The sequence below is a fragment of the Balaenoptera ricei genome, chromosome 5 (genome assembly GCF_028023285.1).
Source record: "Balaenoptera ricei isolate mBalRic1 chromosome 5, mBalRic1.hap2, whole genome shotgun sequence".
Lineage (NCBI taxonomy): Eukaryota > Metazoa > Chordata > Mammalia > Artiodactyla > Balaenopteridae > Balaenoptera > Balaenoptera ricei.
In genome coordinates this window covers 36,155,727-36,180,187 of record NC_082643.1, presented here as the reverse complement: position 1 = coordinate 36,180,187, position 24,461 = coordinate 36,155,727, and the positions used below count along the sequence as shown (strand labels likewise).

The 24,461-nt window shown below is 38.8% G+C and overlaps 1 protein-coding gene across 7 annotated transcripts in view; it reads right to left on the bottom strand.

The window, feature by feature from the left end:
* Positions 1–17,893: 17,893 nt before the first annotated feature.
* The window catches only part of ARFIP1 (ADP ribosylation factor interacting protein 1), a 129,564-nt gene continuing 122,996 nt past the window's right edge, over positions 17,894–24,461 (bottom strand). For 6 of the 7 annotated variants that reach the window (XM_059922621.1, XM_059922625.1, XM_059922624.1 and 3 more), the window contains one exon: positions 17,894–19,764. In XM_059922621.1, the coding sequence (XP_059778604.1) occupies positions 19,609–19,764 (156 nt within the window). In that variant the 3' untranslated portion in view covers positions 17,894–19,608. The remainder of the gene's footprint in view (positions 19,765–24,461) is intronic. The other variant, XR_009503258.1, reaches the window with a different exon arrangement.

The following is a 24,461-nucleotide window of genomic DNA, read 5'->3' as shown; positions in this document are numbered from 1 at the left end:
TGCATTGAATCTGTAGATTGCTTTGGGTAGTATAGTCATTTTCACAATATTGATTCCTCCAATCCAAGAACACGGTATATCTCTCCATCTGTTTGTATCATCTTTAATTTCTTTCATCAGTGTCTTACAGTTTTCTGCATGCAGGTCTTTTGGCTCCCTAGGTAGGTTTATTCCTAGGTATTTTATTCTCTTTGTTGCAATGGTAAATGGGAGTGTTCCCTTAATTTCTCTTTCAGATTTTTCATCATTAGTGCATAGGAATGCGAGAGATTTCTGTGCGTTAATTTTGTATCCTGAAACTTTACCAAATTCAGTGATTAGCTCTAGTAGTTTTCTGGTGGCATCTTTAGGAGTCTCTATGTATAGTATCATGTTATCTGCACACAGGACAGTTTTACTTCTTCTTTTCCAATTTGTATTCTTTTATTTCTTTTTCTTCTCTGATTGCTGTGGCTAGGCCTTCCAAAACTGTGTTGAATAATAGTGGTGAGAGTGGACATCCTTGTCTTGTTCCTGATCTTAGAGGAAACGCTTTCAGTTTTTCACCATTGAGAATGATGTTTGCTGTGGGTTTGTCGTATATGGCCTTTATTATGCTGAGGTAGGTTCCCTCTATGCCCACTTTCTGGAGAGTTTTTATCATAAATGGGTGTTGAATTTTGTCAAAAGCTTTTTTTTCTGCATCTATTGAGATGATCATATGGTTTTTATTCTTCAAGTTGTTATTATGGTGTATCACATTGATTGATTTGCATATATTAAAGAATCCTTGCATCCCTGGGATAAATCCTACTTGATCATGGTGTATGATCCTTTTAATGTATTGTTCGTTTCTGTTTGCTAGTATTTTGTTGAGGATTTTTGCATCTATATTCATCAGTGATATTGGTCATTTTTTTGTAGTATCTTTGTCTGGTTTTGGTATCAGGGTGATGGTGGCCTCATAGAATGAGTTTGGGAGTGTTCCTCCGTCTGCTATATTTTGGAAGAGCTTTAGAAGGATGGGTGTTAGCTCTTCTCTAAATGTTTGTTAGAATTCACCTGTGAAGCCATCTGGTCCTGGACTTTTGTTTGTTGGAAGATTTTTAATCACAGCTTCAATTTTGTTACTTGTGATTGGTCTGTTCATATTTTCTATTTCTTTCTGGTTCAGTCTTGGATGGTTATACCTTTCTAAAAATTTGTCCATTTCCTCCAGGTTGTCCATTTCGTTGGCATAGAGTTGTTTGTAGTAGTCTCTTAGGATGCTTTGTATTTCTGCAATGTCTGTTGTAACTTTTCCTTCTTCATTTCTAATTCTATTGATTTGAGTCCTCTCCCTCTTTTTCTTGATGAGTCTGGTTAATGGTTTATCAATTTTGTTTATCTTCTCAAAGAACCAGCTTTTAGTTTTATTCATCTTTGCTATTGTTTTCTTTGTTTCTATTTCATTTATTTCTGCTCTGCTCTTTATGATTTCTTTCCTTCTGCTAACATTGGGTTTTGTTTGTTCTTCTTTCTCTAGTTCCTTTAGGTGCAAGGTTAGATGTGTATTTGAGATTTTTCTTGTTTCTTGAGGTAAGCTTGTATTGTTATAAACTTCCCTCTTAGAACTGCTTTTGCTGCATCCCATAGGTTTTGGGTCGTCGTGTTTTCATTATCATTTGTCTCTAGGTATTTTTTGATTTCCTCCTTGATTTCTTCAGTGATCTCTTGGTTACTTAGTAATGTATTGTTTTGCCTTCATGTTTTTGTGTTTTTACGTTTTTTTCGTTGTAATTAATTTCTAATCTCAAAGCATTGTGGTCAGAAAAGATGCTTTATATGATTTCAATGTTCTTCAATTTACTGAGGCTTGATTTGTGATCCAAAATGTGATCTATCCTGGAGAATGTTCCATGTGCATTTGAGAAGAAAGTGTAATCTGCTGTTTTGGGATGGAATGTCCTCTAAATATCAATTAAATCTATCTGGTCTATTGTGTCATTTCAAGCTTGTGTTTCTTTATTTATTTTCATTTTGGATGATCTGTCCATTGGTGTAAGTGAGGTGTTAAAGTCCCCCACTATCTTTATGTTACTGTCTATTTCCTCTTTTATAGCGGTTAGCAGTTCCCTTATGTATTGAGGTGCTCCTATGTTGGGTGCATATATATTTATAATTGTTATATCTTCTTCTTGGATTGATCCCTTGATCATTATGTAGTGTCCTTCCTTGTCTCTTGTAACATTCTTTATTTTAAAGTCTATTTTATCTGATATGAGTATAGCTACTCCAGCTTTCTTTTGATTTCCATTTGCATGGAATATCTTTTTCCACACCCTCACTTTCAGTCTGTATGTATCCCTAGGTCTGAAGTGGGTCTCTAGTAGACAGCATATATATGGGTCTTGTTTTTGTATCCATTCAGCGATCCTGTGTCATTTGGTTGGAGCATTTAATCCATTCATATTTAATGTAATTATCGATATGTATGTTCCTATGACCATTTTCTTAATTGTTTTGGGTTTGTTTTTGTAGGTCCTTTTCTTCTCTTGTGTTTCCCACTTAGAAAAGTTCCTTTAGCATTTGTTGTAGAGCTGGTTTGGTGGTGCTGAATTCTTTTAGCTTTTGCTTGTCTGTAAAGCTTTTGATTTCTCCATGAAATCTGAATGAGATCTTTGCCGGGTAGAGAATCTTGGTTGTAGGTTCTTCCGTTTCATCACTTTAAATATATCATGCCAGTCCTTTCTGGCTTGTAGAGTTTCTGCTGAGAAATCAGCTGTTAACCTTATGGGAGTTCCCTTGTATGTTTTTTGTCATTTTTCCCTTGCTGCTTTCAATAATTTTTTCTTTGTCTTTAATTTTTGTCAAGTTGATTACTATGTGTCTTGGTGTGTTTCTCCTTGGTTTTACCCTGTGTGGGACTCTCTGCGGTTCCTGAACTCGATTGACTATTTCCTTTCCCATATTAGGGAAGTTTTCGACTATAATCTCTTCAAATATTTTCTTGGGTCCTTTCTCTCTCTCTTCTCCTTCTGGGACCCCTATAATGCAAATGTTGTTGCGTTTATGTTGTCCCAGAGGTCTCTTAGGCTGTCTTCATTTCTTTTCATTCTTTTATCTTTATTCTGTTTCGTGGCAGAGAATTCCACCATTCTGTCTTCCAGGTCACTTATCTGTTCTTCTGCTTCAGTTATTCTGCAATTGATTCTTTCTAGTGTATTTTTCATTTCAGTTATTGTATTGTTCATCTCTGTTTGTTTGTTCTCTAATTCTTCTAGATGTTTGTTCTTTAATTCTTCTAGGTCTTTGTTAAACATTTCTTGCATCTTCTCGATCTTTGCCTCCATTCTTTTTCCAAGGTCCTGGATCATCTTCACTATCATTATTTTGAATTCTTTTTCTGGAAGATTGCCTATCTCCACTTCATTTAGTTGTTTTTTCTGGGGTTTTATCTTTTTCCTTCATCAGGTACATAGCCCTCTGCATTTTCATCTTGTCTATCTTTCTGTGAATGTCTGTATTTATGTTTTGATAGTTTGATTACTATGTGTCTTGGCATGTTTCTCCTTGGATTTATCCTTTATGGTACTCTCTGTGCCTCCTGGACTTGACTGACTCTTTCGTTTCCCATACGAAGGAAGTTTTCAACTGTAATGTCTTCAAATATTTTCTCAGTCCCTTTCTTTTTCTCTTCTTCTTCTGGGACCCCTATAATTCCAATATTGGTGTATTTAATGTTGTCCCAGAGTCTCTGAGACTGTCCTCAATTCCTTTCATTCTTTTTTCTTTATTCTGCTCTTCAGTAGTTATTTGCACTATTTTATCTTCCAGGTCACTTATCCGTTCTTCTGCCTCAGCTATTCTGCTATTGATTCCTTCTAGAGAATTTTTAATTTCATTTATTGTGTTGTTCATCATTGTTTGTTTGCTCTTTAGTTCTTCTATGTCCTTGTTAAATGTTTCTTGTATTTTGTTCAATCTATTTCCAAGATTTTGGATCATCTTTACTATCATTATTCTGAATTCTTTTTCAGGTAGACTGCCTATTTCCTCTCAATTTGTTTGGTTTGGTGGTTTTTACCTTGCTCCTTCATCTGCTGTATGTTTCTCTGTCTTCTCATCTTCCTTAACTTACTGTGTTTGGGGTCTCCTTTTCGCTGGCTGCACGTTCGTAGTTCCCGTTGTTTTTGGTGTCTGCTCCCAGTGGCTAAGGTTGGTTCATTGGGCTATGTAGGATTCCTGGTAGAGGGGACTGGTGCCTGTGTTTTGGTGGATGAAGCTGGATCTTGTCTTTCTGGTGGGCAGGACCACATCCGGTGGTGTGTTTTGAGGTGTCTGTGACCTTATTATGATTTTAGGCAGCCTCTCTGCTAATGCGTGGGGTAGTGTTCCTGTCTTGCTAGTTGTTTGGCATAGGGTGTCGAGCACTGTAGCTTGCTTGTTGTTGAGTGGAGCTGGGTCTTAGTGTTGCGATGGAGATCTCTGGGAGACCTGTCACCATTTGATATTACGTGGAGCTGGGAGGTCTCTGGTGGACCAATGTCCTGAACTCAGCTCTCCCACCTCAGAGGCACAGGCCTGACACCCAGCCGGAGCACCAAGACCCTGTCAGCTACATGGCTCAGAAGAAAAGGGAGAAAAAATGAAAGAAAGAAAGAAAAATAAAATAAAATAAAATAAAATAATTAAAATAAAAAATTATTTTAAAAAATTTAAAAGTAATAAAAAAAAAGCAAAAGAGAGCCACCAAACCAAAAACCAAATCCACCAATGATAACAAGTGCTAAAAACTATACAAAAACAAACAAACAAACAAAAAAACGGACAGAGAGAACCCTAGGACAAATGGTAAAAGCAAAGCTATACAGACAAAATCACTCAAAGAAGTGTACACATATACACTCACAAAAAGAGAAAAAGGAGGAAAAAATATATATATTTTGGGAATTCTGAAGTCTTCTGCCAGCGCTCAGTAGGTGTTCTGTAGGAGTTGTTCCACATGTGGATAGATGTATTTCTGATGTATTTGTGGGGAGGAAGGTGATCTCCACATCTTACTCCTCTGCCGTCTTGAAGGTCTCTCCCAAACTCATTTTTTTTTTTTTTTTTAATTAATTAATTTATTTATTTTTGGCTGTGTTGGGTCTTCGTTTCTGTGCGAGGGCTTTCTCTAGTTGCGGAGAGCGGGGGCCACTCTTCATTGCGGTGCGCGGGCCTCTATTGCAGCCTCTCTTGTTGCGGAGCACAGGCCCCAGATGCGCAGGCTCAGTAGTTGTGGCGCACGGGCTTAGTTGCTCCGCGGCATGTGGGATCTTCCCAGACCAGGGCTTGAACCTGTGCCCCCTGCATTGGCAGGCAGATTCTCAACCACTGCGCCACCAGGGAAGCCCCCAAACTCATTTTTAAATGTAGTTTTTTTTGGTTTTTATTTTGGTCTGCCACACCATGCAGCTTGTGGCATTTTAGTTCCCCACAAAGGGATCCTGACCTGGGCCCTTGGCAGTAAGAGCATGGAGTCCTAACCAGTGGACTGCCAGGGAATTCCCAAGCTGAATTTTAAATTTTTCTCTCCCTCTTTCTTTCTCTCTGATACAGACTGAGATTTACTTAATCTTTGCTCTTCTGAAAACATATCTCTGATGAGATCCAGTTGTTCAGTAGATTATAGGCTGTGTCTACTCTTACAGTTGGAAACTGCAAAAGAAACATCCTACGAACTCTGTATTTAAACAGACTTGCAGACAAATGGAAAGACTCACCAGCCCTTCTAGCAACAGCCATTTCTAAGAGAAATTGCTAGACCTTGTTTCCTTCAGATAACGAAAGTGTAAAAACAAAATCAGCAGAATTTTTAATGTCACTATGGATGCAGGTTTGCATCCATAGTGACATTACTGGCAAATTGCAGACACTGTATTATTATTATAATTTTCCAAACAACTTTGAACTGACAAAGCGATGTTTTATATTTTCAGGCTAAGAAATTTAAATGGTAAGCTGCCTTTAAATATAGTAAATAATGACTAGGCTTTGATCATTAAGAGGGAGAAACTTTGCTTCTGGATGCTAAGTAGTGATTTCTGAAAATTTTAAATAGAAAATGTTTCCACACGTAGTGTTGATATCCATGGCAGCATTAACGGCTTTTCCTTTGCCAGAAGTAAATACAGGTACTTTGTCAACAACAGTGCCTGAGTTGTTTGGGGGTAGGAGAGATTACAGACAATCCTTACCCAATGTATAGTACTGAGGCAATTAGACACCCCATGACCCTTGTCCTTACCTATGTTTCCTTAGAGCAAATTGTCCATTTTCTCTTTTTTAAGACGTGTGTTTGTGTGTGTGTGTGTGTGTGTGTGTGTTTATGTGTGTGTTTGGAGACAGGGAAGGAAGAGGAGACTAAGGTAAGAGAAAAGCTGTAAGTATCACAAAGTTTTCACCCAGAAAACTTTCAGCTAGGCCTTTTTTTAGTTTACAGTTGGTATAGTGCTTAGAATATTGGTTGGTATTAATTATAAATGTATGTCTGCCTGTTGTAACATTCAAATTCTGAGGAGAAAAATAGCTTTAAAATATAACATGAAAGCGTATCACTTCTTTCCACTACCCATCATCAAAAACAAGTGTGAGGGACTTCCCTGGTGGTGCAGTGGTTAAGACTCCGTGCTCCCAATGCAGGGGACACGGGTTCGATCCCAGGTCAGGGAACTAGATCCCACATGCGTGCCTCAACTAAGGAGCCTGCCAGCCTCAACTAAGACCCAGTGCAACCAAATAAATAAATAAATAAAATATTTAAAAGAAAAAAAAGTGTGAGTCTCAATAAGAGGAATTAAGGTAAAGAGTATGTCAGATGCCAATTTCTTTTGCTACCGGTTCTGTTTCCAACTTGTTTACCTTCCAAGAAGTTAGAAGAGCAAACAGTAATTTAAAACCATAACACACACAGCATAGGCAGTCCCCAAACAGAAACCCAGTGAACCAACAATACTGGGATGTGATGGTGTATGTGTGTGTGTGTGTGTGTGTCCCTGGGAAAATACTAAGTTCATGTCTTGTACAAGACTTTGTAGGGCATATGAAGGTGGGAGAAAGGCCATGTTGGTGACTTAGCAATTTGGAAAGCCTTTTTTTACTCCCCTGGGAAATTGAGTTTGTACTTAGTTTATGAACAATCCATTCGCACTAAGCTTCCATTTTAATAAAAAGGTAAATACTCTGGGTATGACAACAAATAATAAAACCAGCCCATAACAATTAGCGTCTTAAAATTTCTCAAGTCAGATTTATAAAAATAATGAAAATGGACCATTTTTGGAGAAAGTAAAGAGGGTGAGCTTTTTGGTGGAAATACCGTTATTCAAGTTTTGACTGGCCTTGGCCACAAAGAGGATCCCTGTCAAAATACTCAGCATCACAATTAGCTGACATTTATATCCCTTTGTGGGCTGACCAGGTTAAAACTGAAAGGGGGTGCATTGGGGTTAAACCCAGGACTTATCTTTACTCCTAACTTGCTGGCTCCCTCCTGAAAAAAGAGGCTCCTGTACTTAACTCGGAGAGGTGGTATTACATATTCAGCCATCTGTAGTTTAAAATGGACGAAAAAATTTCCCCTCACATTTCTAAGTTCCTTTTATCTAGTGTTTTTGTGCATATGATCAACTTTGTGTGTTAAAGAGTAAAATTTACCTATACAAATTATTTTTCTATTGGTGGTGATTTCTCAGGACTAGGCTAGAGAAAAGAGCAAATGACTTTTTTTTTAAAATTAATTAATTAATTAATTAATTAATTAATTTATGGCTGTGTTGGGTCTTCGTTTCTGTGCGAGGGCTTTCTCTAGTTGCGGCAAGTGGGGGCCACTCTTCATCACGGTGCGCGGGCCTCTCACTATCGCGGCCTCTCTTGTTGCGGAGCACAGGCTCCAGACACGCAGGCTCAGTAGTTGTGGCTCACGGGCCCAGTTGCTCCGCGGCATGTGGGATCCTCCCAGACCAGGGCTCGAACCCGTGTCCCCTGCATTGGCAGGCGGATTCTCAACCACTGCGCCACCAGGGAAGCCCGCAAATGACTTTTAAAAAAATTTTTCTTGAAATGTAGCGGGTTTTCTAAGTAAAACCCTGGACTCACTGCGTACCGTATCCCTTTGCTGAAGGCACGGGTGAATGAATTTCTGAATCTTTGAGTTTTGAATTGTCATGTTTCCTGTGGGACAGGGCAACACAGGGCAGTGTTGCTCTGGGTGTCTGGTTTACGATGGGGGCTGGGGGAAGCAGGGCAAGCACACAGTTAAGCGCAGGACTTTAATTTACCTTATGCGATGGAATTTTTAAAATTTGGAAATGGCTTCACACACACACAAAAGAGGGTGTTTCTCTTTCTCTTTCCAGGAAAATTGAATATCTTCTCACTCTGGATTCGTATTTATTGATACTTCAAGTTTGGGGTCACAAAGACCCATCACACTTGTCATTTTAAGAGGAGTATAAATAAGGAAAAGCAGAGAAAGTGTTAGTTGTTCATGCATCTCGTTCCCCTCCTCCATACTCCCCATTATCAGAGATTTGAACATATTTTCTAGCTTTGCATTCTTTCCAAGCATGCCCTTTGCACAGTTGATCTCAATAAGGAGACTAATTTCCAAGGGCCCTACTTGCCTGCTGGGCAGAATCAGGTTAAACCTTGTCTACTGGACGGGAGGGCAGAGGAAGAAATTCTAGCCGGCAGCTCCACTGCACAGGAGCTCATAAAAAAGGGGGCCCTTTGTGATCCCATGCTCATGGTACAGAGTCTACAGAAGTCACTTGATGTTCAAAGACCTTTGTCCTGTGTGACAGGCTGGCTTGAGGCACCATAAAGAAATCAGAGGGGCTGAGAAGGCTGGAACAGGCATAGCAGGAGAAGGGGGAGCCATAGAGATGAGGATTCACCCCCAAATTCTTATTACCATCAAATTGTTAACAAAAGTCACATGTGTTTCTACTTGGGCCAGAGCTCTGGAGATAACCACCAGTGACATTTTTTGCATGTGTGTGTCTTCCCTGTCAAAGTAAGCTGATTTCTTCATTAGGCTGCAATCATTGAAATCACAGTAAAGGACTTTTACCAGAATTGTTTTCAAATTCCGGAAGGCCATTTTTGCAGATTCTAAGGCTTACCCAGGGGACCCTGAAACAGGCATGCACCCCAGTCCTTTGTGTCTAGTCCTAATCCACACATTTGAGCAGCTAGGGAACTAGTTATTAATTATTTTTCCTTTTCAAAAATGGGAGTACTAAAAAAAAAAAAAAGTGGGAGTACTCAGGTTGACCTCCAGATGGAAACTAAGTCATATATTCTGACCAACAAGTCTCCCCTGATGCCCTAGAAGTTATAGACAAGTTCTGCCTCTTTGTCTAAATACACTCTAGTGCTATTAGATAAAAAAGGAATCAAGCATTCTGATAGATGGACTGGTACAAGGAAAAAAATAGTGTTGATTCAAAGCCTATAAATAAATAACATTGTACTATATTGAACATTTGATTTTTGTGAGGGTTAGTTGGACAACACAGATAGGATTGTTTCCCCTGACGGGGCTGCCCTGGCAGGGGGGTAAAATGCACCCCTCTGCACCCAATGCACACGCTCACACAAGACAATCCAATTTGGAGCTGAAGGCTGGCTGCTTCCGCACTCAACCACTAATAAACAGCATGTATTCCCCATCCCATGCCTTCCGAGGATTTGCACGGACTTTATCCCTATTAAACCAAAAAGTTTGAGGGCAGGGCCACCTTACTTATCTTCATGTCTCAGTAGTATCTACTCCCAGGGCTCTGACAATGAACGCTGGTTGTCACTGTGTCTGCCAACTAAACTTGGTCCTCATCACTAGCGAATGAGGCCAATGGGCCTCCAGTCCTTCCAAGCTGGAGTCTCCAGCAATGATAATTATCATTACCAACAAAACCGAATGCCTTTTGTGTGCAAGGCACAGGGAGGGCTACACAAACGTTCAAAACAAATCTGCCCTCAAGAAGCTTCTATAATCCAGAAGGGAATCCACCAGACGAGACTCAAGCTCTTTGGAACAGGATATAAAGGCACATGAAGAGAACAGCCAGGTGTCATAACATTTCACAGTGAACTGAAGAAATGTAGGCGTGTACAGGCCAGTCATGCGAAATATTTCTAAGGACATGCTGATGTCCTGCGTATAGCAGTACAGCCTGGCGATGCACCAAACAACACCTCCAGCTTTGACACGGTTTGGGAAAAAGAGTGATTGGATTGAGTTCTCTCTTCTGAAATTTGATACAGAGACTTGAGAATCAAAAAGAGATGGGAATTCCTGATTTCAAACGAAGAGAGGCCCTTGGAAAGACAGTCATCTAGCTCTGCCACTGCTTGGGGAAACTGCTTTCGCAGGCCAGGTGTACAAGATCCCAAACAGGCCACCGTGAGGAAAGATGATATTATAATAATGAAAAGTCAGCATACTAGAATTTAAGTTAATAATGAATGAGGTTTTTCTTAATTAATTGGGTGGTTCCAGTTCACTACTAGGGAACAGAAATTCACATAAAAATGAGCTAAAAGGACTAAACAGGCAGAGTTCTTCCTAGAATAGGTCAAGGTCAGTGTTGAGGTCACTGGCAAGGAAGTCTGGAGTAGCTTGGACTGAAGCTACTGTGTCTTGGGGAAAAAAGACTTGTTTTCATTGCTCCAGCCTTGAGCACAAATAGTGACTCCGAAGCTTGAAAACCCGAAGACAGCACAACAGCTGCTTATTATGTCATTGTTTTTTTTTAAAGGACAAAGGCAAGTTAGGACTAGAGCCTGCTATGAACCTTTAATACTTTACTTTCCCTTCCCTTGTGAGTTTAGACAAGGTCTCCTACATATATATATATATATATATATATATATATATATATATATATATATATATATATACACACACACACACACACACACACACACACACACACACATACATATATAAAAGTTTTTTCATTAGACTTAGAGCTCTTCATTTGCAGTTTCTAACTAATTTCTCTTACTTTATGACTGTCTTAATTGGAGGAAAATGCTGAACTTCACAAAGAAAATGTAGGGAGCTTTTTTTAGATAAAGTTTAGAGAATACGAAGACAGATTATTTTTTTAAAAGGCACACCATGGGAAATCTGAATGACAAACTAAAGGCCTGGCCTTCTCCAGTGGCCAACACCCGTCCAAGAAGGAATCGTTAGACCCACTTCAGGGACTCTCTGACCCTCTTGAGGGTGTTAGTGGAATCAGGTGATGAAAGGCAACATGGACATGCTGACTGGTTTGTTCAGCAAATACTCATGACCGTTTAAACCTACAAAGATTTTTTTTTTTTCCAACTCACTTGATAGTACCAGTGATTATATAGTAACCATTGCCATGGTAAAAACTCAATTCTCAAAACATTGTCTCGGCCTTTTACTGCTTCTATTACTGACGTAAACTAGTTAGAAAATTTTAATCCACAGGATTTTCTTTGTTCTGACCTAAGGTAGGGGTGAGGGAATGAGAAACAGAGAATTTGAGAACAAGGTAAACATCCGTTATTTATTTGGGGAGTTCTTTAAATATTTAAGCTATTTTATTAATTTAACAAGTGTGAATTAAGGACAACTTGTCCAGCTCTTAAGATATCTTGTCAGACTGAAAATAAGTTATTAAAAATTACCAGTGTACAAATACAATTTACCTTAAGAAGTCTAAGTTGTTATAATAAGTGAAGCTATAAGCAGCTAAGCTTTAAGAAATCTAGAGTAGAATAGTATATATGCTTACTTATGAGAAGAGGAGAAAAAATTGAGACAGAAGAAAACTTGGTATTAAGCTAACATCAAGTTAGTGTTTTATTCTGGGGCTTAATTTCCCTTATAGTTGCAAATAGCCATTTAGAAAGTTGAGAAAGAGGAGAAGAAAAAAAATCTAGTTTAGTAAATGCATATTTTCCTACATGTCTTTTTTTAAACTAGTCTCATATCCTAAGTTATTTCTATTTCTTCAATTGTCCTAAGTTTCTGTAATCTTTACTGACAAATAGAAAACTGTTCAACTTTACACTTTCTTGAATTTCCGTGCTTCCAAGTACAACCCAATTTCTTTTACATGCTGGCGGAGGGGTTCTCGTATCTGCAGGAGTGAAGCAAGTGGTGTCATTGGCTGTAACCGAACGAAGCCCCTGATTGCCACCTTGGTGCAAGAGGGAAGACTTAGAAGAAGGCTACCTGCATTTCTGGACCAAATATCCTAGATATTTTCTTTTTAATTTTTATTAAGAAAATTTTCAAAAAAGGAAAAGTTAAAAGATGAGTACAGTGAAACCCCACACATCCATCCGCCAACCTAAGGCCATATTTACTTTAAGATGTCTTTTTCTTCTTCCTTTTCTCTTTCCCCCAGCTTTCTGCAAGTATGTATGCATGAATGTATATATTTTTGCTGAACCACTTAAGAGTATATTGCAGATATCATGCCACCTCACTTTTCAATGCTTTTGGGCATGTGCATCTCCCCCAACCACAATAGCACAGCCCAAAATTAACAAAAAGTCACTAGTCATATCAAATACACATTCAGATTACTCAGTGGTTCCTCAAATGTTTTTTTTTTAATTAATTAATTTATTTATTTATTTTTGGCTGCGTTGGGTCTTCGTTTCTGTGGGAGGGCTTTCTCTAGTTGCGGCGAGAGCTGGGGTCACTCTTTTTTTTTTTTTTTAATGACTTATTTATTTATTTATTTATTTATTTACGGCTGTGTTGGGTCTTCGTTTCTGTGCGAGGGCTTTCTCTAGTTGCGGTGAGCGGGGGCCACTCTTCATCGCGGTGCGCGGGCCTCTCACTATCGCGGCCTCTCTTGTTGCGGAGCACAGGCTCCAGACGCGCAGGCTCAGCAGTTGTGGCTCACAGGCCCAGTTGCTCTGCGGCATGTGGGATCTTCCCAGACCAGGGCTCGAACCCGTGTCCCCTGCATTGGCAGGCGGATTCTCAACCACTGCGCCACCAGGGAAGCCCCAAATATTTTATATAGCTATTTTCTTGAACTGTAATCTAAAGTCTCTTTTATTTTCTAACAAATTTCTAAAATATTTTTTCTTTTGTAACATACTTTTTGAAGAAATTACACCAATTATCTTGGAGAAAGTCCCAGATTCTGGGTTTGTCCAATTAATTCCTCATGGTATCATTTAACTTGTTCTTTACTCAGAAACAACCCCGGCAGGAATATCTCATCTCACAAGTGATGTTGCATAATTTATACTGCATCATATCTGGAGGTACATGATTATTAGGTTATTAGTGATGTTAACTTTGATCACTCGAGTTAGATGCGAAGCATAAAACTCTTACAAATGGCACTTTTCCCCCCTTTCACATTGAGTAATACGTGAGGTAATACTTCGTATTATGGACATAATCTGTTTTCTTTCAATCTCTAATGATTTTAGAGTCCACTGGTGATCCCTGTGTGAATCAATATTTCACTAGGGGCTGCAAAATGGTGATTTTTCTAAGTCTGCCAATATCTCTACTTTTTTTTTTTTTTTAACTGGCCGTTCCTAGTACCTTAGGTAACACCCTGACAGATCTAGAATGTTATAAATGTACCGCCTCCTTTATAATTCATTCAAATGAAATGGCAGTGCAACCACCAAGTTTTTTTTCTTTTTTTAAAAAAAAATATTTAGGGCTTCCCTGGTGGCGCAGTGGTTGAGAATCTGCCTGCCAATGCAGGGGACACGGGTTCGAGCCCTGGTCTGTGAGGATCCCGCATGCCGCGGAGCAACTAGGCCTGTGAACCACAATTACTAAGCCTGCACGTCTGGAGCCTGTGCTCCGCAACAGGAGAGGCTGCAATAGTGAGAGGCCCATGCACCGCGATGAAGAGTGGCCCCCACTTGCCGCAACTAGAGAAAGTCCTCGCACAGAAACGAAGACCCAACACAGCCATAAATAAATAAATAAATAAATAAATAAATAAACCCAAAGTTAAAAAAAAAAAATTTAAATATTTATTTATTTATTTTGGCTGACCTGGGTCTCAGTTGTGGCACGTGGGATCTTCATTGTGGCATGTGGGATCTTCTAGTTGCAGCACGTGGGCTTCTTAGTTATGGCATGTGAACTCTTAGTTGCAGCATGCGGGATCTAGTTCCCTGAACAGGCATCAAACCTGGGCCCCCTGCATTGGGAGCGTGGCGTCTTACCCACTGGACCACCAGGGAAGTCCCCACCAAATGTTTTCCTATATTTGAATTTTGTATCACAAACCAGACGCGTTTTTACTACACGGCTCCTTTGAGCTAAGAACCATACAAGGAGTTGGGGATGCAGGGTGAATAAAAAGCAATACCCTGTGCCTTTCTCAAGAGCTTAGAGCCTAGCCTTAATAATAAGCACATATATATTCCTTAAAGGAAAGAAGTATAATTATCTGCTTAAAACTTTAGGTAGTTTTTCATAAAAAGCTTCCAAATACAGAATTAGAAATCATTTAGGGAGAGGATCAAAGTCAAGTTGCAAATATAAAAATAATTTGAGTACTTAATTCATTACTCTAAAAACTTCATAATTTTAAAACTTTGCAGCAAGGCCAACAGGATTAAAGTTACCTTCCCTCTCCCTACCCCATAATACCTTCCACTCCTTTTTTGTACAGTGAGATTTTGCTTTTTCCATAGAACTTCAATAGTCAAAGGTCCAAGATATAGTAAAGACTAATATGGTTTACATTTTGCTTCCCTATGTGCCCCCATGCCAGCTCGATGTACATTTCACTTCTAAGATATTTATACAACACACACCTGTACCAAAAGCAAAACAATAGGAAAGCCTAAGATATGGAAAGTTACTTTTGTGTCTAAGCTCAACAAAGTGGTATCTCGTTCTTTGATTTTTCTTATGAATCAACATCTTATGAGAAACCATAGTTGCAGAAAGCTCTCAGTCTTTGACAGAGGATGCATATGGCAAAGCCTAGCTTGGGCCCAAACCAAACAAACTGTGGTTTTATTTTTTTAATGGAAGTTTCATTTGTAAAAATGTCATTGACATTCCAGCTCTGATAGCATATTAATCAACTAACTACTCAGGGACAGAGTTAGGGTTGTCGGACTGGGCCTTATTTCCCTTCCTTATATGGAGAGTCTCCTCTTTCCACAGCAGAGTTACAACCAGAATAATAAATAGTTCTCACTTAATATACAGAAACTGCTATGAGTTCGCCTTTATTTCACAAAAACAAAGCCGAACTTCATAGTTTTCTGTACATTAGGAGAACCACTTGGCAATTTATTATAAAGGCTCATTTATGCCAGGAAACCTGTTGAGCAGGAAACCTTCAAGTGGGAACACAGAATAGAATTTAATGCGGGTCCTTAAAAGAGGAAAGTTGTTTGCATTGTCATTCTATTTTAACAGGTCTTGCTATGTTGTAAAAATAGTTAAGGACCTGTGGCCCTTGGAAAAGCTTTGAACTAATGCAAAATATAACTGGCCTTTCGGTCAGAAAATAGCCTATTCACAACTGGATAGTCTTAGCCAATATAAAAATATGCAGTCTTACAGGGGGGAATAATTTTTCTAAGTGCCTAAATTTGGTTAGAATTGAGTGATGAAGGATCTCAGGTGGTCTCAACTCTCCCAGAAAGGTTCAAGAAAAGAGCTAATGGGCAGATGTTAAGGAATATTACTACAAAATATAGGCATTCTTAAGCTTCACAAAAATCAGTACAAATTATATACAGATGTTACACTGAATTAGCAATTTAGATATTTTGCTTTTGTTTTCCACACCTACAGTCATCTCTAGTGAAGGGTAAAGGAGACTGGGCATATGAGGTAGATATATTATTCTCCAAATTAACAGTCCCATGATTAACAGATTTAGCTTTAGCTTTTTCAATATGCATAATTTTACTTAATATAGTCCTTTTTAGGTTCACAGTATTTCAGAATACTTTAAGTTAAAGATCAGTGGATCGTAAATACTTTGAAATATATCTAATATGAATCCATTTGGGGGTGGATTATTTTTTTCGACTGAGAAGACATTTATCCACATAGTACTTTAGTAGAAGAAATGACACTTTTGACACATTGTTTTAATTATGCAGTTGAAATTGGAAGGATTTAAAGGGGAATTCATATATTTAGTTGCAAATACTCACCTGGCATTACATTTAGAGTTGGGAGTTGGCTAGGTCAGTTTAATGTTTCGGGGCCTTGTGAAAAAAAGGGCCTTAAACAGTTAATCTCTAAGGAAACTTCTAGCTTCAACTCTATGGGATATACTTCAGTAACATCATCAGTGTGCTTTGAATATGGAAAAGATGCTTCTTAAAGTCTAGATTTCAGCTAAATTACTTCTATAAGCCCACGTCCCTCCTGGGCTCTAAGATTTTGGCAACTTTGGGATTATTAAATTAATTTAAAAAGGAGGCCAACAGACTGAGGTGGCTTTAATGCCTTAGTAGCCTACGTTAAGCAAACCAACACTTAAGCCACAAATGCCTCAAACTTAAGAAATCAAAACCTAAGGACAACTAATCACAAACAGCCAACTAGGCTTTCCCAAATAATCAACCCTTAAGCTACAGTCAATCAAATGCTTTCCTTCCTTTGCACCTGCCTCTTCTCTATAAAAGTCTCCCCCAAGCCCAGCTCCTGCTGGTGGAGGGCTAACTACTTCCAGTTTGGTGCTGCCTGATTCAAATCGATTTTAAATATAAACTCAAAAAAATTTACTTATTTATTTATTTAGGCTGCGCCAGGTCTTTGTTGTGGCATGCGGGATCTTTTAGTTGCGGCACACAGACTCTTAGTTGCAGCATGCATGTGGGATCTAGTTCCCCAACCAGGGATCGAACCCAGGGCCCCAGCACTGGGAGCATGGAGTCTTACCCACTGGACCACCAGGGAAGTCCCTAAACTCAAAATTTTTAATATGCCTCAGTTTATCTTTTAACAGGATGAAGAATTCAATTTCACAGGCTTGCTCTTCAGTGCATTTTTTTTTCTTGAAAAATTTCTATTTTAATGAGAGAAAAGTTTGCCATTTCTATCTATCCTCTGTCCCACACCCCACAACTCCCCACATCCTGATGGTTCAGCCTTTATCTTCTTGACGGTTTTCCCCTATCCACTTAAAACATTTATAAAATGATGTTCTGCTGATTATATGCATGGTGTCCTTTTATGTATACTGGCTTTAAAAATATGCTAAACAGGCACATGTATATAAATTGGCAAAATCTTTCTTGAAAGCCAACTGGCAATGCACAGTAAAGTCCTAAAAATGTGTATATACTTTGAGGGCTCATTTTCACTTTTGGAATCTAACCTAAGGGAATAACCTGATAAGAGTGCGCCTTAAAGGATATTCAAACTAGAGCTTATAATAGACATAACTGGTAACTAAAGTATCTAATTTCAGGGGGATTTAGGGGGCCCCACGCAGTACTTATTGATTTGGGAAGTTATTTATTTTATCCTCAATTTTTGAGATTATCTTCAAATTCTTTTCTACAATGAATATGAGTTACTTTCCTAACAAAGTAAATATACCACTGGCTAATATGTTAATTTACTTATTTCTTTTGCACATGTACCCACTACTCAAAATCACTGATAATTTTAGTTTATTCTGAAAAATCATCAATCCATGAAACAATTGAATTCCTTAGCTACAACTGTTACTGAAGTGTGTAAGAGTGGACATGTTCTGCTGCTCCCAAGAGATTCCAATTGAGGGAAAAGAGTAACTTACTGAAATAAAACAATTTTAAGTGACAGAAGCACCAGTTTTTGTCACTGTTTTTAAAGACAAATCACATGTCCTCATTTTTTCCAAATAGTTGCTTCTTATTTTAAATTATGAGGAGTCAGAGAAATGAGGTACTGAAGCAAACACTTTTAATAAGAATACAAAATTCACACCAGAGGCACATTCTGGGGAATGTAAATGAACTATCACAAGTAGTAATTCTGCTGGAAGAATAAAATAAGGCTCTCTCAGAGTACAAATATACAGGAGGGAATGATTTAAAATAGGTTTATGATTTACAGTCACGTTACATTGTGTTAAGCACTGAAAACAGGCATATTAATTAAAAAGCCCGCTAAATGGCATTTGAACATATATAACAAATCTTACAGCCCACAAAGTTCATGTATGACAGTAATTTTAAGTACTTCATTTCAACACAAAAGAAATGAACAGGCGAAGAGATACCTCTCAAAATATTAATTTATGTCTATGTCAAAAATCAAGAGAACTTATATTTTAAAAGGATTACATTACTGATAAAACCACACAGCAGACAGGCCAACCACGTAACACAAAACCAAAGGCACTGAGCAACTGAAACAGCACTGGCCCTTCCAGCCCCCCTCTTCTGGCTACCACCACACGGACCCACGTCACCTTTCCTTTATTCAAATGAAAACGAGTCCTCTGCCTTCCCATTCTGTAAAAGGAATGAAGAAAAACCAAAAAGCAAATTCTAGAGTTGATTTCTCCATAAACCTTAAATGTGGCTTAACAAATACAAAGAAACTCAACATTTATACACAGTGCTCCTTTGCAAGGAAGTAACAGACACATCAAACATTATCTGAAAGGGGCTTCTTTATGGATTTATGTACATTGGTTGAAAGAGAATTACTGTATCTGAGAAGGCACATATCTGTGATTTAAGGCTTAACCGGTATTGTTACACATAGAAGTCAATGAAAGCTGTCTAGGAATTCACTTCTGTCAAAGTGGAACTTACCCAAAAACTAGCTTTCCAAGCACAGAATTCTACTCTAGAAACCACGGAGAATTTCTATTCCCAAGTCTACCTGTCAAAAAAATTCTCTTAAGCAGGTTTCATTATGAATCAAAGAAATGGCTAACATATGCGCTCCATGACTTTGGGTGATGCAAATTTGTAAGTTCAAAAGCCTCACAGAAATGACAGTGTGATTCCTGCGTCTTTAAGAAAAAGTCTTAAACAAAATTATAATGGTACAGATTCATTTTTAAAAAGGTATCTGCCACAACTCCACCAGCCAATCAGTCATTCATAAGAGCTGCCACCTCTCTGTGGATGCTGCAGGAACACCATATAATTTTACTCTGCAAAATAGTTTTTTTTTTTCTTTAAGACAATACATGAAAATGAATCTCTTAAAGATATTTAATACATTCATATATAAAATATCTGATGTTGATACAAATCATGTAAACCTCCCTTCGGAAAAGGTACAACTGGTCCTCATTTGCAGGACCAAAAACCTTGAATTTTTATCTTGTCAGTGCAAATCTATATTAAGTGTTTTCAAACTACAGAAATAGCCATCAACGCTCACAATACAAAAGGATTTCTCAAAAAGGAAAATTATTGTGTTCAGATTATAGAAATTATGTTTACATTAAAACCACCCACCTTCCCATCAAATTTAACAGTTCAATTGTTAAAGTATGAAAAAAGGGAAAAATTAAAGCTGTTTGTGCAAGAATCACTACAAAGGTTGTCACCCTTTTCCCCTTCCCCCAACTCTGCTTAATTCTTATTAGGTTTGTTTAGAAATATAACAATGTGACTTTCTCTTTTTTTCCAGGTGTGATTTTACTGTTCTTCAAGCCAAGATGGGGCGTCCACTCCAGGATTTTTCAATTTGATATGGAACTGTTTAAGTGTCTGTTCAAGCTGCTTCTGATTCCCAGCAAAGTAAGCGGCAATGGCATTGTGGAAAAGGACCAGCTGATTGTGTAATACTTTAACCTGTGAACAGGGCAGAGTTACAAGACCAAGCATTAACACCAATGACAATGAAATATAAGGTGATTTATTACATGTCGTAATGAAAGAGCGTATCTCTCCTCCAGAAAAGTTGTTTTGACAAAGTATTTCTCACACACCGATTGTACATTGCTTTGTAAAGTCACTGAACCTTCGATGACTTCTTAACTTCCCTGAAGGGAACAGATCAGTTTAAGATGCTAAATAGGTACTCTCTTAACCATTTTCAAACATTATTGAGCTTACTTTAATTAAACATATCATTAGATCCCCCTTCAAACTAAGTATATTCAAAATCAAATTTTGAAGAGGCAGAATTATACATAAATAATTACTATATGATACATACTCTATACCAAGTATAGACATCATTAAGGCCACACTTTATGAAAACTGAATAGGCTGGATACTTTTAAATACCATACTTCTCTGCAAAGATTGAAGAAGGGTGGCAAGAGTTGCCCAGAAAGCCAATTTACTTAAAGTTCATAGGCCTCTCAGTTATTTTCAATTGCTTATTACTTCTAATGATATCAAGAGTATGTTTTAATCAGGTAACGCTATCTCTATGACTCTTTTAAAGAAATCAGCAAAGCATCAAAAAGAGTATATGAATGAAGTGTTTCCTGAGGTCTTATTTATAATTGCAAATTGTTCAACAGTAAAGTATAAAATACACTCTAATTTACCCATCCAATGCAATATTCACTAAAACTGAGCTTTAATCATTTTTAATGATGTAAAAACATCTGATATATGATGCTAAGTGAAAAACTAGGATTATAACATATATGATATGACATCTGTATTCACTATTAACACACACATGCATAGTCTCTCTAGTCATTTCTTCGTCCATGTACCTCTATAAAGGAAATAACACTAATATATTTATAGTGGATATTTTTGATTTGTAAAGCCTTTATTTTAAAAATTAAAATGTTATAAAAATGGCATATGCTCAAGATTATAAAGTAAAATCTCCTGATCCACTTTGCATTTATTCTCTCCTCGCCTGAGAGAATCACTATTAACATTTTATTGTGTATCCTTTGAGAAATTTTCTAGGCTTATATACAATATTTAAGAACATAAACGGATTGCACCATGCACACTTTCAGTAACAGATTTTTACTTAAAGTATCTTAGATAACTTTTTATTCCATTCATTTATTCGTTCAACAGACCTTAAGTACCTTCTAAGTGCCAGGCACTGTTCTAGGAGATACAGAAAGAAATTCCTTCCCTCATGAGCTTACAGTCTTGGTGTGGAAAAAGGAGGAGGTAGGCAGGAAACCAAACTGACCCCAGGGAATGAGTATCTCAAGCCTTGCGAAGAAGCTGGGTTAACATTTAGGGCATCTGGAGCTGCTGATTCAACTAAAGTTGTTTAAAAAATAAAAGGGATTTTTTTCTCTTTCTCTGACAAAGATAAGAAAGTTTCTGGCAGGGAGATAGTTTAAGAGGGCCAGAGACCATGAAATGACAACTAAAAATGTCTGTACAAACTAAAAAAAATACCTTGAATTCATCTGGTCAGAAATTTAAGGCCTGCAACCTTCCTAAATGAAAACCTTTGGTACCAGGTACAAGGATGACAACGAAACCTGATGCATAACACTATGCATCAGGCACAGTACTAGGGATACAAGGATACAAGGATAAGTAAGGCAGAGTGCAGTAAAAATGATGGTTAATATAATAAATGGGTAGTAAAAATACATCTTGTTAACTTAAAGAAAAAAGGCACTTGTGGGGAGAAGAGGGTTTTTTCAAGAAAGGTTGAAAGAGAACATCGGGATGGGAGAACTCTAACTCCCCTGCCCTCTGGTGCTGAGATAAGGGGGGATATTTCAAAGGATGATGAACCTCTACCCAGGGGCAATTATTAAGGAGACAGGATAATGATAGGAAAAGCAGGTTTCTAGAAGGCAATTAGGAGGTGAGCAAAGTATATTATTATAATGATTGTTACAATAATGGCCCCAATCACCCTTCTCAATCCACACTCCTGGGGAGGCTTCTACAATGAAAATAAGCTTGGCCTGTAACTTTAGAAAATGAGGCCTGATAAGCAAGTGCTGGAGCTCTGGGACTAGTGTCGCCACGTTGTGAGGAAACCCCGCGTAGCCTCCCTTTGGGATGGAAGCCCATGGGGACAGAGGCCCAGTCATTCCAGCTGCTCCCAGTGCCCAGCAGGCATTCTAGTTGAAAGTGAAACAGGAAGAATCCACCTATCCCATACCTAGGCAATGGTGGGAAATAATAAATCACTTGTGTAACAGGCCACTAAGTAGTGGGTGTTTCATTATGCAGCAAAAGAGGTGCATCCCTGAAAAAGGTTAAAGGGACTTCCCTGGTGGCACAGTGGTTAAGACTCCGTGCTCCCCATGCAGGGGGCCCGGGTTTGATCCCTGGTCAGGAAACTAGATCCCACATGCATGCCACAACTAAGAGTTCGCATGTCACAACTAAAGAGCTGGCGAGCCGCAACTAAGGAGCGCACATGCTGCAACTAAATAAAATAAGTAAATAAAAAAAGAAATGTTTATTAAAAAAAATAAAATAAAGGGACCTCCCTGGTGGCGCAGGGGTTAAGAATCTGCCTGCCAATGCAGGGGACACGGGTTCGATCCCTGGTGTGGGAAGATGCCACATGCCGTGGAACAACTAAGCCTGTGCACCACAACCACTGAGCCCGCTCTCTAGAGCCCGTGAGACACAACTACTGAAGCCCGCACGCCTAGAGCCAGTGCTCCGCAACAAGATAAGCCACCACAGTGAGAAGCCCGCGCACCGCAATGAAGAGTAGCCCTCGCTCGCTGCAACTAGAGAAAGCCCGCGTGCAGCAATGAAGACCCAACGCAGCCAAAATAAATAAATAAATAAATAGATTTTTTTAAAAAAAGGAAAAGGTTAAGAATGTGCTTTCCTAGGAATGAATGAAGGTCTAGAAAACAGTGAAAAGGAGGAAAATCAGAGGGAGGAGGATAGGCCTAGAAGGAAGAAAGGCTAAAAAGTGGCTGTGATACAGGAGAGAAATTAATAGAGAAAGCAGCTAGGGAACAGAGATTCAAACAAACAAGCAAGGCAAAACTGCTACTAACCAGCCCCAAGACCTAAGTGCAGTTTAGGAGTACATACAGTATCTTTGAGAACTTTTACTTCCAATTTTCTGGGAAGAGGCGCATTAGGCATAGTTGATACTGGTCACAGCCTCCCCAAATTTTTATTTGTTACTCATCTAGGTCATTAGTAAAATATCCCCGTTACTAGTACTGTTCTTTTATAGAAATTACCAGAAAGAGCTCTGGAATCAGGAGGCACTCGTGCCAGTCCCAGTTGTACCACTTCCCAGTTTTCTTTGTGACACCAGGCACGGGTTACTTCTAACTTCACTGGCCAAGGTCTTTATCCGTTTATCAGGGATGCCATTACCAAACTGCATTTGTAGTGCTGTTGTAAGGGTTAAATGAAATGAGATACTACCTAGCACACTGTCTGACACAGGATAAGTACTCACTCAATTTCAGTGTAATTTAAGTTTACCTATTTGATGGTTAAACCTTCAAACAACATTGACTTTTTTTAGTAAATAAAATTTCATTTATTTAGAACCCCCTGATTTGGAACTTGTAAGAAGTAAGATTGTGATACTGTGATTTATAATGAGAAGTAAATACTTGGTCTTCATCCCATTCCAGGCACAGAGCTCCTAAAACCCTTGTTAATTTCCTAAGTGATAAGAGCCTAGGAAGCATCTTTTGTTGTAATATTTGGTCTCTGGTTCTGTTCCTGAAATAGCCCCAGAGCTATTAAAGGTGAATGGAGTGTCTTCTGTTATTCACAACAAGCCCTTTTCAACCGCACCTGCCTTTATGTTAATGAGATTTTTGGAAAGCCGCTAGATAACCACAGCTTGGGGCTGGTTGCCAGGGGAACTAAATTGTGATTAGAGAGTGGGAATTTTCACCCTCACCCCCCACCAACCTCGGGACAACGATTTAATCAGCTGTGCCTCTGCAATGAAGCCTCCTTAAAAATCCCTGTAGTGTGGGGTTTGGACAGCTTCTGGGTTGGCTGACACATCCACAAGCCAGGAGGGTGGTGCACCCCAAGCCCAATGGGGACAGAAGCTCTTGTGCTGAGGACCCTTCCAGACTTTGCCCTATGGACCTCTGCATCTGTATCCTTTAATATTTTTTTGTAATGAACTGGTAATATAATAAGTAAACTGTTTCCTGAGCTCTGGGAGCTGCTCTAGCAAATGACTGAAGCTGAGAAGGGGGTTGTGGGAACCTTCGACTTATAGCTGGTTGGTCAGAAGTGAACCGAATTGTAGGACACCTAGCTAGTGTCCAGAAAATCAGAGACTTGGTCTGTGTGGGGGAAAAAACCCACACATATCTGATGTCAGAGAAGTGCTGTGAGTGAAGCAAGGAACACAGAGTTTTTTCCTTTTCAAAGATAGAAGCTGATGTGAAGTCTACCTTCGCACAGTGAAAAGAAGGTGTGTGCTAAGCAAATAAATTTTGTTGACAAGAGTGCATGAACACGGTTTATCAACACTGCCTGCCTTGACAAGGCCTTCAATCCAAGGGCAGAGATGCTGCAGAAGGAATTCCTCTGCCTAATGGATCACCTCAGAAGAACCTTTAAGGGTCCCTTTACAACCCCAT